Below are 17,469 nucleotides of genomic sequence, written 5' to 3'. Positions count from 1 at the left end.
AGTGCATGCACAGTCCTGTCAATAGCCCTTGCCTCCTTAACCAAAATGATGCCTGATACAGTTCTAGGAGGTGGACTGGGTTATGAAATCCACCCTATTCCCACACTGCTCATCCAGGATCTGCTGTTGTGTCTCAGCTCCTGGTCAAATCAAACAGACCAGCAAGATGGGCAGTTCTTTGTCTGGGTTCACCTCTGGAGCTCCCAGTAGACATCCCTTCCCACCTGCTTGTTGGTGTAGTTCCAACTGCGGGTGGAGTTTAGGTCTTGTCTCGCTCGCTGAATGCCACTGGGGTATCAGTCACTGCAACACCACACCGTTGTGTCCGCTGCTTTCCTTTGTCTGTCAGTCTCCAGGTACCCCTCTGCTGTTGTTCTGTCCTTTCATATTTCCTGCAATGTGCCCTCTCTGCTTCACACTAATATTTCTCCATCTGTTTAAACATGTCGTTACCCTACAATTATTCTACAATACCATTTTTAAAATAAATCAACTAATTTTTTGAAAGATTGAGAGTTGTCATCTTCTGGTTCACTCTCTAAGTGCCTGAAATAGCCAGGACTGTGCCGGGCTGAAGCCAGGAGCTGAAACTCAATCTGGGTTTCCCACAGCTGCAACACAGACACACCTGCTAGAAACCTCCCTGCTGGCTTCCAGGAAGCTGGTTTACCAACAAGCTGAGTGAGGAGCTGGACCCCTTTATTAATAAATCAGATGACATTGTATGTATGTGAGTGTATGAGTGTGTGTATGTGTGTGTGAGAAAGAGAGAGATGGTTTTTTATTCTGTTGTGTTTCTATTGATTTTTGTCTATCCTTGTGTGGATCCTACACAGTCTTGACTGTTGCAACTTTATAGTAAAGCCTATAGTTCATGCCTGCAGAGAGAAAGCTCATGGATACAAGAGTGAATTGGATGGATGGATACAAGAGTGAATTGCAGAATCATCCTTGTAACTGCTGTTCACTGCTAGTACAGTTGAATCCATCTTACTATATGGCCAGAAAGGATGGAAACCAAGGGCAGCCCCTACATCCATATGCCCTCATCTGCTCTCCTGTAGTTAATTGTACAGTGTGTCCACATGTGTGACAGGGTATTGATACTGTCCCTCTTCATAAACAGAAGGCCATTAGCCACCTAAAGAGCTTGTAGGCATGTGTGCCTTTATCACCACGGTCAGTTGATTATAAACAAAATGCCAGCACATGAACAGCTGGGCACCTGCAGGAAACTGACAAGACAGCTGGCCGCTGCAGCCTGGATGGACAACAGGTACATCTCAGGCGGCACTGATGAAGACTGGCAAAACAAACATGACCAGAAGACAGGTTTGTTCAACCTGCCCAACTCTCAGCTCAGCCTTTGTTCTTCTTGAAGCTCTTTGCCTGCCAGCACTTCCTGGACCACTGCAGATAAAGAGGTCAAATTCATTTCATGGTGCTCCTTGAGTTCTCACAGGTGTCCAGGTGCCTCATTTCAATCCCTACAGGGAAAAGCAGATATAAATAAATGATGAGACAGGTGTGGGGGGAGATAAGTGGATCTGTAAGGATGCCTTAGAATTGTTACTTTCAAGGAACAGAGCTTCAGCAGGTCTTTGCTGCAATTTCTGGACTCAGCTCACTTTTAGTCTCTGGGAGCAAGGCTTAATTAAGCACCATAGTTACCTTTCTCCAATTGGAAGGCAAAGGGAAGCTCTTAACAAGGCCACCCAGATGGAAGGCTGCTAGGAACCATAGGTGGTTTCCCACAGTGTCAGGACCATGCTTCAGAGCCTGGCATGATAACCTTGTAACTAAATCCTTGCCTTGCATGCTCTGGGATCCCATGTAGCACCGGTTCATATTCCTGCTGTTCCACTTCCCATCCAGCTCCCTGCTTGTGGCCTGGAAAAGCAGTGGAGGATGGCCCAAAGCCTCAGGAACCTGCACCTGCATGGGAGACCTGGAGGAAGCTCCTGGCTTCAGATTGGCTTAGCTCTGGCTGTTGCAACTACTGGGAGAATGAATCAGTGGATACAAGACCTTTCTCTCAGCCTTTCCAGTAAAAATAAATAAATCTTAAAAAAAAAAAAGACATGCTGCAAATCTAGGACTATCCAGGACTAGCGTGGCTCCAGCTGCCTTGAGAACCTCCATTGGAACATCCCAGGGGCCAGGCTGCACCTGTGTGTCACAGCAACGTGGGGACATCCATAAGAACACAGAGGCGAGAGCCCTTTCCAGAGCTTTCCCCACATGGCCCAGGAGGTCTCCAAGAGTGGACAATGGGACTTCCATACTGGAGTTAGGGCAGCTGGGTGGCAAGTGGAGACATGGATGCATTCTCCTCCCCCTCGTAACTTAAATGTCACCTGATGGCCCAGGTGCAAGTTCTGGCTCTGTTATTTAGTGGTTTGGGGAGTCTGGGTCTTAGTTTCCTCATCTGGAAAAGGAGAAACAATCCTAGTAGCTGCCTGCTAATGTTACTGTGAAGAACACGGGAGCTGATTCGTTCAATGCCCTAAGATTAGCCATTGCACACAGAGTTCACTTTTTCAGCATAGACACAGAACATTGGCTCACAACACCCTCCCATGAGTAATCAGAGCCACAGAGAACCAGGGCTTAGTCTTGACCTTGGTGGGCCTGATCAAATGGAGTTCTGGCTACCCCAACACTTGATCTTGAATGTGAAACATGTTCCTGCTTTCCACAGGAGTGCCCCTGGCATTGCATCCTCTCTAATGATGTCAATTTTACCTAGGTCCCTGGGCTCTAACAGGATGATAAATACCAGCCAGCTACAACTCAGCTAGGATTTTGCCAAGGCCTTTCCTTGCTACAAATGCAGTTTGTTTTTTTGGCCAGTATGCAGACATGCCTAACTCTGTCTAGGCTGTGAAACTGAGAGGCATGGAAGGAAAAGTAGGAGCACAAAGACCACAGTCACCCAAGGGGAAAGACTTAAGAGCCTTCGAGACAATGAATGATGCATTACTCATTGCTGCAAGAAGGAAAAAAAAAAGCATTTATAAAGGAACTCAACCCCCAGGTTAGCATGGTCATGCGATGTGCTCCATAGGGGGAGGGCTTTATTCCAAGTGCAGGTGCATGTCATTGCCCAGGGAAGATCTCCTGGAAAAACTGGGATCCTGGGAAAGAAAGTAGGCCCCAACCACCTGAGCTATTCAGGCTAAGACCAGAACTCTTGGGGGTGTCCCAGGTGTCAGCCTGCCCTTGGCATTCAGGTCCTATCCCTGTCTTTACTGTCTGATCTGGAGAAATCAGCTTCAGTAAGAAGATAATGCAAGTTAAAGTTCAGCATGTTTAGGGCATATGGAAGGTACTCAGTCAACGCCTCCAAATGTGTTTCCAATTTTACCCAGCGGTAAGTCATGCAGTAGACACTAGAAATAGTGTGATGGGTAAGGGCCAGGCCAAGAGAGACTAGGACACCAGGAAAACAGGTTAAGTCCCCCAGGTCTAACCTCAGGTGATATCTTGCCGGAACTTCTCGGGGAAGCAGCACCATTTGAGCTACTAAGTTAACAAAGCCTCTCCTGGACAGCACCGGCTTTCCTTGGGAACCCACGCCATGTCTGGCTTCCATGGATGCATCCAGGCCAAAGGGTGTAAGTGCTGGGGCTCTTGGAAAGCTTGCCACTCACCTCTGCTCACCCCACATTGTTGGGGCAGGGTGGTGCTTCCACCTGCTTTCCAACCAGAGCTTAGCTAGATGTACTTGGCCCACTTGAGCCTTCACAGTTCTGGGTTTGTTCTCATCACTATTGGGCCCAGAGGACTGCAGACCCAGAGCCCACCCTGAGGCAGTAAGGGGTGGTCACCTGGGTTTTCCAGGCCCCAGAGCTGCAGAGCCAGGGGTGGCCTGCTCTGTGCTTTGTGGGGGCTACGTCTCCCACTTAGGCCATGTCTGTTTCCATCCAAGGGTGGCCAATGGGACTTCCATACTGGAGTTAGGGCAACTGGGTGGCAAGTGGAGACATGGACGCATTCTCCTCCCCCTCGTAACTTAAATGTCAGATGGAGTTAAGGCAGTGATGGAAGAAAAGGGAAGGAGTTAGCAAAGGAAGGAAGGGGAAATAGGCCATGAAGGAACAGATGGAAGTACTCCAGAAAACAGTCTTACTCAAAGCCTGAAAATCATCAGGGGAAAGACGGATGGCACATTTGACCATATAAAGTCAAACCTTTCTTGCCAGGGCCTCAGAGCTGGGCCCAGTGCTGACTTGCTTGCCGTTTGTGCAGGATAAAGACTCACCAGTTTCACCCTGTGGTTCCTCCTTCCAAGGGTGCAGGCACTAGGCCCCATTCACAGTTGTCACGTAGACATTGACCTGATGTCAATGACCTGCCAGTGATGCTGGTCAGTGTGTCACCTGATGACATAACAGTCACCTGACTGGCTTCCTTATCCCCCTGCCCCTCCCACCTGGCCCTGGAAATTGCACCAAACTCCAGCCACTGGGCACTGTGGTTCAGCAAAGGGACCACCAACCACTACAGGCCCAGATGATGTAGGGGGGCCTCCAGAGCCATCACCCAATGTGAACTCATCACCACCCATCCATGCCACAGGAGCCATCTGTCCATTCATCAAAAGAAGTAAAGTGTATCACCAGCTAGTGGTCCTAGTATGATGATCTGAGATCCTAGTAGGAAAGGGTCAGTGAAACTAGTAAGTATGTCCTCTGTTATTAAGCAGCTGATGTATTCTAAGGTCTCCCTCAGTATAGGGGCCACCATCCTCGGAGGCCCAGCTCAACCAGGAAGACATTTCTTCTGTCAATGAGGTCCATCTTGTCTGACTTTAGGTGGCTATGCACTTTTGTCCACCAAGCTTGGACAGGTGCATGCAACCTGGGCAGCTCCCCTGTTCAGATCCTGGGTGGCTCCTTATATTCTTCTCTGTAGTACCTGGAGTCATAACAGTGATTCCCAGGCTCATGGCACTGGAGCAGGCTCATAGGACATGGCTCGGTGAGGTGGGATGTGAGCCTGGCTGGGACATCAGGGGTACCAGGTGGTGACCCAGCCCTGGTGTTGTTCTGTGTGGTCTTTCGGAGAAATCACATCATGCTTAAGGACCTCAGTCTCCTTGTCTGTAGGTGAGAGGTTGATGTAGATGAACTCTCTGGAATCCACCAGAAAACACAGTGGGATGTCGGTCCTCACAGCAAGGATCAAGTTCACACCAGATGCTGAGAGGCAGTTGGGCTGTATGCTGATTCTCGGTCCCATGACAAATGGTTGTAAGGGTGACCATTTGTCCCAGTTTGCAAGGACAGTCCTGCTTTGTTCCTGTTGTCCCTCCAGGCTTAGCAGCAGTGTCCCCCCCCCCCCCATTTTCATGGGCATCCCATTCTGGGTGTCCTCCACAACAACCCTGGTGACTTGGATGCACTGATTGTGTCCCAGAGTCAACTGTGATTGAAGTGTTGTTTCCCATTGAAGAGATGAGGCACCTCGGGCTGAGATACTTACACCCACCCCAAGGGGATTGCAGAGCCCATGCCCCTGTCCCTCACTGCCCTGCCTCCTGGCCTCAGGCCAGGGCCCCAGAACTCAGAAACCCCTGGGGACTGGAGTTACCTGCCCCCAAGGCAGCAGCAGGTGAGGGGAGCATGGGCAGTGCTTGGGTATATGGAATTGGGATCTGTGGGTTCCCCTTGAGCTTCAGTTCTCAAGGGTCTTATGTGAATCTAATTCTGAGTCCTGGCTGCCCAGGCTATGGACAAGTGACAGTAACTGTCTTATCTGTTTGTGTGTATGTGTGTGCTATGTCAAGCAGAAGAGCGTGACTTCTCCATCAAGACTGCTGCTCCCTGACACGGGACCACAAGGGGAGAAGAGGCCAGAGGGAGCTGCCCCCCGCCTCCAGCGTGGCATCTCTCGTGCCGGCACCAGGGATGACTGGGCCATGGACACAGATATCACCAACCTTCCACTGTTCACACAGCACACGGGGGACTTGTAGGGACCACTTGCCACTGCCAACCACAACCATACAATGGCAATACTGACATCCTCCATGACGCACTCCCAGCAGACACCCGGGCAGGACATGCTGATGTGTTTCCTGTCAGTGAAGTAGAGGGCCATGCCTCACCAGTATGACCTGCTCTGAGGACACTTGCAGCCAGTGACACTTGCAAAAAAAAAAAAAAAAAAAGTAAAACTCCCAAAGCCGTCTGGGGTGTGGCTTCCACAGCTCTGGGCCAAAGCTGGACACCTCCCCAGGACACTGGGATCATTCATAAATGCAGCCTGCCAGGACGCCTCCCTAAATAGCATCTAAAGTCTTTTCGAAGGTCATGGATCCTGAACAGAGTGCTAAGGGCACCAAGAAGGCTGAGGGAAGTCCACGGAAGCGGCTGACCAAAGGAGAGGCCATCCAGACCAGTGTTACTTCCAGTGTCCCCTATGTGGGCAGCACCGTGGCTGCCACCCAGGAGAGCCCACCCCAAGAGCTCCTAGCCCCGCAGCCCTTCCCGGGCCCCTCTTCAGTTCTCCGGGAAGGCTCTCAGGAGAAAACGGGCCAGCCACAGAAGCCCCCCAAAAGATCATCCGTCGAGGCCTCAGTCCACATCACCCAGCTCCCACAGCACCCTCTGACACCAGCATTCCTGTCGCCCGGCAAACCCGAGCATCTCTTAGAGGGAGCCACGTGGCAGCTGGTCGACCCCATGAGACCCGGACCTTCAGGCTCCTTTGTGGCCCCTGGGCTCCATCCTCAGGGCCAGCTCCTCCCTCCTCATGCTTCTATCCTGCCTGCTGAGGACCTGCCTGGTATTCCCAAGGTATTTGTGCCCCGGCCCACCCAGGTCACCCTGAAGCCCACCGAAGAGGCCCCCAAGAAGGAGAGGAAGCCCCAGAAACCAGGCAAGTACATCTGCCAATACTGCAGCCGGCCCTGCGCCAAGCCCAGCGTGCTCCAAAAACACATCCGCTCACACACGGGTGAGAGGCCCTATCCCTGTGGCCCCTGCGGCTTCTCCTTCAAGACCAAGAGCAACCTCTACAAGCACAGGAAGTCCCACGCACATCGCATCAAGGCAGGTCTGGCTTCGGGCATGGGCAGTGAGATGTACCCCCCGGGACTGGAGCTGGAAAGGCTCCCTGGAGAGGAGTTCGAGGAGCCTACCGAGGGAGAAAGCACAGACTCCGAAGAGGAGACAGGTGCCACATCCAGTCACTCAGCTGAGCTCTCGCCCCGGCTCAAGCACCCATTGCTCACTAGTGGTTTGTATGGCTCTGGGAGCCACAGCTCCAGCCACGAGCGCTGCTCCTTGTCCCAGTCCAGCACAAGCCAGTCACTCGAGGACCCCTCTGCATTTGCCGAACCCTCCTCTGAGCACCCCCAGAGCCACAAACCCGAAGACACCCACACAATTAAGCAGAAGCTGGCCCTCCGTCTAAGTGAGAGGAAGAAGGTGATTGATGAGCAGGCTTTCCTGAGCCCAGGCAGCAAGGGCAGTACGGAGTCAGGGTACTTCTCCCGCTCCGAGAGTGCTGAGCAGCAAGCCAGCCCCCCTAACACCAATGCCAAGTCCTACGCCGAGATCATCTTGGGAAAGTGCGGCCGCATTGGGCAACGGACCACCATGCTTGCTACGGCCACGTCCACCCAACCCCTCCTGCCCCTGTCCACTGAAGACAAGCCCAGCCTTGTGCCACTGTCCGTACCCCGGACGCAGGTGATAGAGCACATCACGAAACTCATCACCATCAACGAGGCTGTGGTGGACACAAGTGAGATCGACAGCGTGAAGCCCAGGAGGAGCTCTCTCTCGAGGCGCAGCAGCATGGAGTCCCCCAAGTCCAGCCTCTACCGGGAGTCCCTGCTGCCCCACGGCGAGAAACAATCAATGCTGAGCCTCCAGCATCCACCCAGCACCACGCCCCCTGTGCCTCTCCTGAGAAGCCACTCAATGCCTTCAGCCACCTGCACTCTCAGCACCCCGCACCCCACCTTTCGAGGTAGCTACTCCTTCGACGACCACATTGCCGAGTCCACCACCCTAAGCCGCAGCAGCCAAGCGTTTACCTCCCACCCCAGGATGCTGAAGCGCCAGCCAGCCATTGAACTACCTTTGGGAGGGGAGTACAGTTGCGAGGAGGCAGGGCCAAGTAGCAAAGAGGCAGCCTCCAAACCCTCAGACGAGCCGGAGCCCAAGGAAAGTGAGCTTACCAAAAAGACCAAGAAGGGGCTGAAGACTAAAGGGGCCGTCTATGAATGTAACGTCTGTGGTGCTCGGTACAAGAAAAGGGATAACTATGAAGCCCATAAGAAATACTACTGCTCAGAGCTGCAGACGGCCAAGCCCACCTCTACGGGTGCTCATGTGCCTCCCGAAGCCGAAAAGGGCCAGGCCGAGCATGAGCCATGGTCCCAGATGATGCATTATAAGCTGGGGACCACCTTGGAACTCACACCCTTGAGGAAGAGGAGGAAAGAGAAGAGCCTTGGGGATGAGGAAGAGCCACCCCCCTTCGAGTCAACCAAAAGTCAATTTGGCGGCACTGGGCCATCCGAGGCCACTCGGAACCTTCCCTTGGAGTCCACCAAGTCACCAGCAGAACCAAGTAAATCAGGAGCTCCTTTGGAGGGAGTCCCAAGCTTCCAGCCAAGGACTCCCAAGCAGGGGTCCGGTTCGGAATCAGGAAAGGAGAGGAGAACGACGTCCAAAGAAATCTCTGTGATCCAGCACACCAGCTCCTTCGAGAAGTCAGACTCCCTGGAGCAGCCTGGGGGCCTGGAGGGAGAAGAGAAACCCCTGACCCAGTTCTCCTCATCCCAGACTGCCACCTCCTCACATGTACGCCCACCGCACTCGTTGCAACCCAAGTTGGTCCGCCAGCCCAACATTCAGGTTCCCGAGATCCTGGTGACAGAGGAACCTGACCGGCCCGACACGGAACCCGAGCCACCACCGAAGGAGCCCGAGAAGACAGAGGAGTTCCAGTGGCCCCAGCGCAGCCAGACGCTGGCCCAGCTCCCCGCCGAGAAGCTGCCGCCCAAGAAAAAGCGGTTGCGCCTGGCAGAGATGGCCCAGTCGTCGGGCGAGTCCAGCTTTGAGTCGTCCCTGCCTCTGTCTCGTAGCCCCAGCCAGGAAAGCAGCATCTCTCTGAGTGGCTCCAGCCACTCGGCGTCCTTCGAGAGAGATGAACATGGGAAAGGCGAGGCCCCTGGACCCTCATCCGACACGCGCCCCAAGCCCTTGGGCACCCACATGCTGACTGTCCCCAGCCACCACTCACATGCCCGGGAGATGCGGAGATCTGCCTCAGAGCAGAGCCCTAACATCTCCCATTCCACTCACATGGCCGAGACACGCAGCAAATCATTCGACTATGGCAGCTTGTCCTCCGGGGGTCCTCCTGTGCTGCCGGGCCCTGTGGCTCTGCCGGCCCCAGCAGCTCCTCCTCCAGAAAGAAGGAAGTGCTTTCTGGTGAGACAGGCATCTCTGAGCAGACCTCCAGAAGCCGAACTGGAGGCTACCCCCAAGGCAAGACCAGAGAGCGAGGAACCACAGCTCTCATCCTCCGGAAAGCCTCCCACCAAAGGCCCGCTGCCCCAGATCTGCTCCGTGGGCCCCTCGCACAGTGGAAACCTGGGAGGCAAGGGCCAGCTGCAGGACAGGCCTCCAAGGGCCTCTCCACTGCCCTACACAGAGGCACTGCAGGTGCTGCACCACCCCATTGCCCAGCTGCCCCTGCCAGAGAAGCCGTACATGCCACCACCTGTCTCCCTCTTTTCCTTCCAACATCTCCTACAACATGAGCCAGGGCAGTCTTCTGACTTCTTCTCGACCCAGGCCATGTCCAGCCTCCTCTCCTCGCCTTACTCCATGCCTCCACTTCCTCCCTCTTTATTTCAGGCCCCACCGCTTCCCCTACAGCCTACTGTTCTGCACCCGGGCCAGCTCCACCTCCCCCAGCTCATACCTCATCCTGCCAACATCCCCTTCAGGCAGCCCCCTTCGTTTCTCCCGATGCCATACCCCACCTCGTCAGCACTGTCCTCTGGCTTCTTCCTGCCGCTGCAATCCCAGTTTACACTCCAGCTCCCCGGAGATGTGGAGAGCCACCGGCCCCTCATCAAAACCAGCCTGGCTCCGCTGGTGACAGGAACCACTGGCCTCTCCTCCAGCACAGAGTACAGCAGTGACATCCAACTGTCCCCTGCAGCCCCCACAGCCAGTTCTTCGGCACCCACGTCAGGCCCTCCGCTGGCCCTACCCGCCTGTCCCGACTCCATGGTGTCCCTGGTGGTTCCCGTTCGCATTCAGACCAATATGCCATCCTATGGAAGTGCGATGTACACCACCCTTTCCCAGATCTTGGTCACCCAGTCCCCAGGCACCACAGCAACAGCATCTCTTGCCAAGTTTGAGGAGCCCCTGACTAAGGGGACAGGTGCACATGGAGCAGGCGTGTATGATGTTGAGCCTGGACCATCTGGGTTAAATGAAGAGCAGAGGTTCCCAACTCCGTACCTGAGAGTGCCCATGACATTGTCTGAAAGGAAGGGTCCCTCTCTGTCATCAGAGAGCGTCCTGAGCCCAGAGGGAAGTGCATCCACAGTAGGGGGAAGCAAACGTGTCCTTTCCCCGGCTGGCAGCCTGGAACTCACCATGGAAACTCAACAGCAAAAAAGGGTGAAGGAGGAGGAGGCTTCTAAGGCCGAAGACAACCTTGAATTGGTGAAACCATGTAGTGTGGTGCTGACCAGCACTGAAGAGAGAAAGAAGCCAGAGAAATCCCAAGTCGGCAGCCAGGGCCAGAGCAGGAGGGAACTAGAGACACTGTCCAGCCTGTCCCCAGATCCAACTGACCCAAAGGAAGTCCCTCCCCTCCCTCACCCCACATTGCCTCATGGGACAGGCTCAGGCTCAGAAGCTCTGAAGGAATATGGCCAGCCCTCCAGCAAACCTCACCGAAGAGGGTTGCCCCTGCTGAGTGTGAAGAAAGAAGATGCCAAGGAACAAGCTGACCTCCCTCCCTTAGCACCTCCCAGCTCTCTGCCTCTGTCAGAAACGCCCCCAAGACCAGCCAAGTCGCAGGAAGGTATGGACTCAAAGAAGGTACTGCAGTTCCCCAGCCTCCACACGACTACTAATGTCAGTTGGTGCTATTTAAACTACATTAAGCCAAATCACATCCAGCATGCAGATAGGAGGTCCTCTGTTTACGCTGGTTGGTGCATAAGTTTGTACAACCCCAACCTTCCAGGGGTTTCCACTAAAGCTGCTTTGTCCCTCCTGAGGTCTAAGCAGAAGGTGAGCAAAGAGACATACACCATGGCCACAGCTCCGCATCCTGAGGCAGGAAGGCTTGTGCCATCCAGCTCCCGCAAGCCCCGCATGACAGAGGTAAGCTCGGTCTTGTTCATTTCCTCACCACTGATGGCCAAAGCTCTTGCTGAGCTTTTAAAGCTGTATTGTCCTCTGGTTCCGTTTGCAGAACTAAAACCAGTTTTCTCTGTGGTAGTTGTTAACTGCTCACCTTAAAGGAACATGTTAACTGGCTTTGTCAGTGTGTTCTTCACATCATTGGAATGGATGCTTTTCCATAAGTTAGTTGCAACATGATAATACTTTCCCACAACCTGAGACTATAAAATCAAAGATACACTATCAATAAGCCCAAAACAATTCTCCAAAAGACTAAGTTGCAAAACTTTGCCAATGGAAATGCCTATAGCAATTTGAGAACTTTATTCCCCTCCAGAATCCAATGATCTTCTTTATCAGGTTCTTCCTTGCCTGCTTCCTCCCTGTTCCTGCTGTTCCCATTCTCTAGCACCACTTAAAATATTCCCATTTTCAGAGATTCTAGAGTTTGACATAAATGACTCGGGAAATAGTCCTTCTTTCTTCTCTGTAATTAAGATAGCAGCTGAGCTGTACTATCCCTCTATTCCAGCTGGAGCTCTGTATGCTGGACCCCTCACGCTGATCGCTAGACCCTCACTCAGGGCTCATGTTGACTCCTTCTTTGCGTCTCACTGGAGTCTATATTAGGAGCTAGAAAATGACCTAGTCCCCTGCAAGTTCAAAATCCAATCATCACAAATTTGCTTCAGGCAAAAACACCACTGTACTTTCACGAGACCAGCCTAAGGATCCAGGCCACAATATGCCACACAGAGCTGACATTTGTGTGATTGTTCATCTAGCAGCCTCACTGTGTTGAGTGCTTAAACCCAGCCAGTGTTCACCCCATCTGTGGGGGTTACATAACCATCTCCAACTTATAGATGATGGAGCTAAGAGTTAGAGGCTGACAGAGGTCAAGGTTGCATGGCCAAAGTTTCAGAAGCTAAGATCTGAACTCAGACCTGTCTAACTCCAAGGAGTCTTGTTTTTTTTATTTTATTTATTTTTAAAATATTTATTTATTTTTCTTTATTGGAAAGGTCGTTTTACAGAGAGAAACAGAGACAGAGAAAGATTTTCCATCTACTGGTTCACTACCCAAGCGGCCACAATGGGGCCAAGCAGGGAACTGGATGGGAAGCAGAGCAGCCGGCACATGAACTAGCACCTGTATGGGGTCCTGGGCGTGCGCAGCAAGGATTTAGCCACTAAGCTATAGTGCCAGGCCAAGTTTTATTTTTTAATTATTTGGGGAAGGAGAACTCTAAAATATGCTTACAGTTAAAGACTAGACCCAGCCAAACATAAATCCCCAAAACTAAATGTGAGTTGCAGACAAGTGATTAAGGCTGTGCTCCAAAACTTTCCCGATATCTCTGCCTCCATCTCTGACAATGGAGCACATTTTGTGCATTGTATTTGTGCCTCGCTGGACTGGAAAGCCGTTACAGGACCACTTTCTACCTTTAATGCTTCGGCGTGTATAGGCATCCCTGAGCGTGATTTCCACTTTTGCCACAGGTGTCACACTGCTCTGCTCACCAGTGTTTGTTTCTTACCATCCCAAGATGCTGTTGTAATTATGTTTGCACTTAGAACTATTTTGTGTTCTAAACATTATGCCTTTTATCCTCACAATCACTTCTAGAGTCAGGGTATAAATCAGCTTTTTAAAGAAGAGGATACAGGGGCAGAGAGAGGGTTGGTAATTTGCACTAGGGCCACACTGTAGTAAGTGACAGAAACTGGATCTAAAACTAGATTTCCAGAACCCCTTCACATGATCCAGGCTGCCTCTGCTTGCTAACGCACCGTCATTTAAGAAAAGGGAAGTGGTCATATTTGGCTTTATTGGATTTGGCCATTGTTTGCTTGTAATGTTGCCTTCCTCAAATTAGCTAAAAGGTGCAGAGATTTCCTTGGAATTGTCTCTCTGGTGAACTGGCCAATTTCTCACCAGAAGTACACCAGTCTGAAGCATTCATGTAACTATGTGGCATAAGGATTGAGACTTCCTCCAATTCCCCCTGTCTGCCTGGCCTCTTCCCCTGTGTGCCCAGTAATGGGAGCTTCTGTCTCCTGAGCAGTCTGCCTTCAGATGGCACTTTCAAAAAGTTCTTAATTATGCTGAGCTTATAGTTGTCAATTGTCACTTCCCTTCTGTGTTAGTCATTCTAAGACAATCTTCGTATCGTTGAAGCCTCCCCTCCCACCACATGCATCTGGCCCTCCAAATCATGTTCCGGTTTGCCCATGAGCCTAAGCTCAGCAGCCTCATTCCTCACCTCTGGATTCTGATTCCTTCTTTTCCTTGGGGATTGCTTTACCAACCATACAGCACTGTCATCACAAGAGGTTAGCAATAAAACCTCACCAGGTGCCACATTTCTCAGGTTGGAATCCTATCACCACCTCTCCCAGCACTGTGACGTTGGAATCCTATCACCACCTCTCCCAGCACTGTGACTTTGGACCAGTTACCTGGCCTCTGTGTGCCCTCGTTTCTTCATCTGTAAAGTTGGGACAGCCATAACACTTAGCTGACAGGATGATGAAGAAAATTAAAATAAGCAAGGTGTGCTGACCACAGTGCTTGCCTTGTTAACACTCGGGAAATGTGTTTAGCTCTGCTTGTTTGTATTAGCATCATTAAAAGTCGACATGACCCCTTGGGCTCCTGCTCTTTCTCACAGTACAATGGTCCATTGCTTCCCATGCCACACCCCTCTGGCTGAGCCCAGATGGCAAGGAAGAGGCTGTCTGTCATTATATGGGGTGCCCTTGGCCATTCCATGGCCAGTCTGCGTCACATGAGAGTAGAAAAGGTATCCCCTGGACACCCACTGGAACCTAAGCTCAGGCAGCAGTCCAGAATCTTGTTTGGTTTTCATTCCCCACCTGCCAGTTCTGAAGGATATAATTAGAGGGCCACTGAGTCCTGGAAGTAGATCCTGGAATGGCTCTTCAAGGTCCCTTAAATCCCCTGAGAATCTGAGGCCAGAGAGGTGGAGTAACCTCTACCCCAACCCCAGCCGGCAATAGCCGGCTGGTGCTGGCATCCATATTCCAGTTCCCAGCCAGGTGCCTGTCTGCTCAGGCACCCATGATGCAGCTAAGAATGGGCTGATGGCTCTTAGACTGTCCCAACACTAGGGAACATGGTTGCTCTCCACCCCCAGCTGGAGGCTACATGGTCTCATATAACCTTAATGACAATAATGCAAAGGCAGGATGAGAATTTCACACACATATGTCCCACTGCCACTAGAAAAAAATGGAGGGCATGCGTTCAGGATGCAAGATGTCTGAGAAGCACAAGGTCAAAGCTGACCCTCCACATCAAGTCAGGCTTCTGTGTTTCTGGCTCCTCTGATCCTATTGATCAGGACCCCAAGCCTGGCCTCAAGACCCTAGTCCCAGCTCAACAGGATCAGGGGCCTTACAACAGAAGACCTATGCTTTTGTTCCCAAACATGGCCCCAGACAACAAGGCTGGCTTGAAAGAGCTGTTCAGCCTCCTGGCTCTGACACCAGCCAACCAGGCAGCCTTGCATGAGCCTTCACCTCTGCGGAGATCAGTCCATTTCCTCCACACTCTATTCTGTAAGGCGGGGTCCCCAAAGAGTGAAGGCTCTGAGAGGCAGCCTGTACCTGTGTGCAATGTCACGCACAGAACGGTTGTGCCAATGTGTCACTGTTGCAACTCTCCTGACTGAGAATGGTGACTTTAACCTACACTGATTTTGTTGTTCCTGTGGTGGGCCAGGTTCACCTCCCGTCACTCGTTTCCCCGGAAGGCCAGAAAGATGTAGCTAGAGTGGAGAAAGAAGAAGACCAGCAAGGGAAGCCGGAGGAGGACGCTCCCGCCTCCAAGAGAGGGGAGCCGGCGAGGATCAAAATCTTCGAAGGAGGGTAAGAGTCACGGCCGGTTTTCACAGTAAGAGCTGCAGCCCGCCCAGCTGTGTTCTCAGACAGCCAGCGCCCATGCCATTGGCAGCGCCGTGCCTAGAACTGTGGCTTCAGCAGTGCCCTGCAGCACACACCGCCTTTACTCAGGAACATGGAAGGGCGCATGGTGGGGTTGGGAGATGCCAGGTGTTTGCTCAGGAGCCATGGAAGGCTGGGTCTTTCTCTGGCCCTGTGCCTCCCTGGATCCTGTTGGCTTTCTAGCCCTTGCACTAGGAGTAATGGTGGGTCTCTGAGGTCTGGTCTGCATTGTGGTGTCACCTCTACATTGCCCAGTCAACCACTGTGGGTCACCTGACTTCCCATGGGGACTCAGGCTCTGCTGATGAGGCTGGTAGCAGGGCTGACCTCCGGCTGCCTGGCTGGGACCCTGAGTCTCATTGGTTGGTGAGTATTTTTAATGTCCTTCTTGGTTATCTGCCTTTGATGCCTGTCTGTGGCAGCCCCCCATGAGCCAAGTAGCTCAGAATTCACATCTTGGAGGTCCTCTGGGCTCGGGCAGGGTGCTCTGACTCAGATGTGCTTGGGGGCAGGTCTGTTCCAGCTGTGTTCTGTGTAACCACGTGTTTGCTCCCTGACACCAGGGTGTCTGTGCGCAGGTCCCATGATGTCTGTCTCAGGGTCCTGTGTCTGTGTGCCTGGTGTGGTCAGGGTGGCTCCAGTCCCACATAGTCCTGAGGCCCCCAGGAGCTTGGCCAGTGCAGCTGTCCTTGGAGGCTACAGGTACAAAGTGGGAGGTGCCAGATGCCTCCAGAAGGCCAAAGAGAGCAGAGATGGTCAGGCTCCCAAGGCCGCCAATGGGATCCTGCGGAGCCACTGATCAGCAACGAGTGCAGGAATGGGGAAGAGGGTTATTGTGGTGTCATGGAGGGAGCCAGGGATGGCAAACACCCTAGACATACACTGCCCAAAATGCCAACAACGGGGTCACACTGGACTGCTTTGGAGAATGCTTGCCTCTCTCCTGCTCTTGCTGTGTGCCTAGAGCGCCCTCGTGTGTCTCTGTGCTCCCATTTCATTGGTCCTTTGAAGGCAGCCCTGAGATGTGATCCAGAATCGCTCTTCCCTCCCGCTTTGAAGGAAGGCCTGGGGTCTTGGGGGTGGCAGAGTGTTGGCTGGTGGTGGAGATACCTCCAGCCCGGAGGCCTGGCTCCCCAAGACAGCCCCGATGTCCTCTTCCTGCAACCCTGCAGCGATCCCCCCTCCCCACCAAGTCCTGGACAGGTTGTTCCTTGGTCCCACCTACTATCAAGTCCTGCCCAGCCCCTCCCCCCAATCCTTGGTTTTCTCATCTGTGAGAAGGGTGATCACACACCTGCAGGGTTGTCAGAGATGCCTGCGAGACCCCATGGGAACATTTTGTTGCCAGTCCAGATGTGCCTGCCTTGGGGACCAACACTCAGAGCCCCCGCTGGGCTATGGAAATAGCCTCCTCATTCCCGCACTTGGCTGTGTCCCTCCCGTTCAGCACATTGGAGGGGTGGGAGGTGGGGAGGTGTTCTGTGTCACAGTGCCTGGCTGTCCCACCCAGGCATCTCTTCTTGCTGTCTGTGATCTCTCGCTTTCCATTTCTCCTGGGGTTGGTAACATCCCCTTACTACCGGGAGTGTTTAAAAATGTGGAGGAAAAGGGAAGATGTCTTCAATTTGTGATTTCCTGTCCAGGACTAGGGATGCCAGCCAGCCATCCAACCAATCACCTGAGCGCTTGAACTGGCCAAGGTCACCCCAGGCCCAAAACAACGAGCATACCCATTGGGTCCCACCACCTGCTGTCACAGCAGGGTTCTGCCTTGGACTCAGCCCTTCCTGGTTCCCTGTATTAGCACCACACAGGCTCATATTTCACCCTGGTATGTGTTTGAGAAGGTTCCTCAACAGGGGATGTGTCTACTGGAGCCTCTGAGGGATCCCAGCTGATAGAGATCAGGAGGGGAAGAAGGCAAAGTGGCAAATTGTACAGTGGTTCTTGGAGCTTCCGATTAGACCGTCTGCTCACATCTCATTGTCTGGGGCAAGTCATCTGGGCTCACCTCTCTCTGTGGGGAGGGCAAGTGCAATCCTCCCTCATGCTCAGAATAAGCCGAAATAGCTGGCAGATAGAGTGGGGATGCCCACTG

General features: G+C 52.7%; 1 protein-coding gene across 1 annotated transcript in view; it reads left to right on the top strand.

Moving 5' to 3' along the window:
- The window catches only part of HIVEP3 (HIVEP zinc finger 3), a 118,067-nt gene that overhangs the window by 63,989 nt on the left and 36,609 nt on the right, over window positions 1-17,469 (top strand). The window contains exons 3-4 of the mRNA XM_040974310.1: window positions 5,795-11,378; window positions 15,151-15,296. Of these exons, the coding sequence (XP_040830244.1) occupies window positions 6,318-11,378; window positions 15,151-15,296 (5,207 nt within the window). The 5' untranslated portion in view covers window positions 5,795-6,317. The remainder of the gene's footprint in view (window positions 1-5,794; window positions 11,379-15,150; window positions 15,297-17,469) is intronic.

This window comes from Ochotona curzoniae, unplaced genomic scaffold (assembly GCF_017591425.1).
Source record: "Ochotona curzoniae isolate NIBS_2020 unplaced genomic scaffold, NIBS_Ocur_1.0 contig_2404, whole genome shotgun sequence".
In the NCBI taxonomy this organism is placed as follows: domain Eukaryota; kingdom Metazoa; phylum Chordata; class Mammalia; order Lagomorpha; family Ochotonidae; genus Ochotona; species Ochotona curzoniae.
This window is presented reverse-complemented; position numbering and strand designations above follow the sequence as displayed.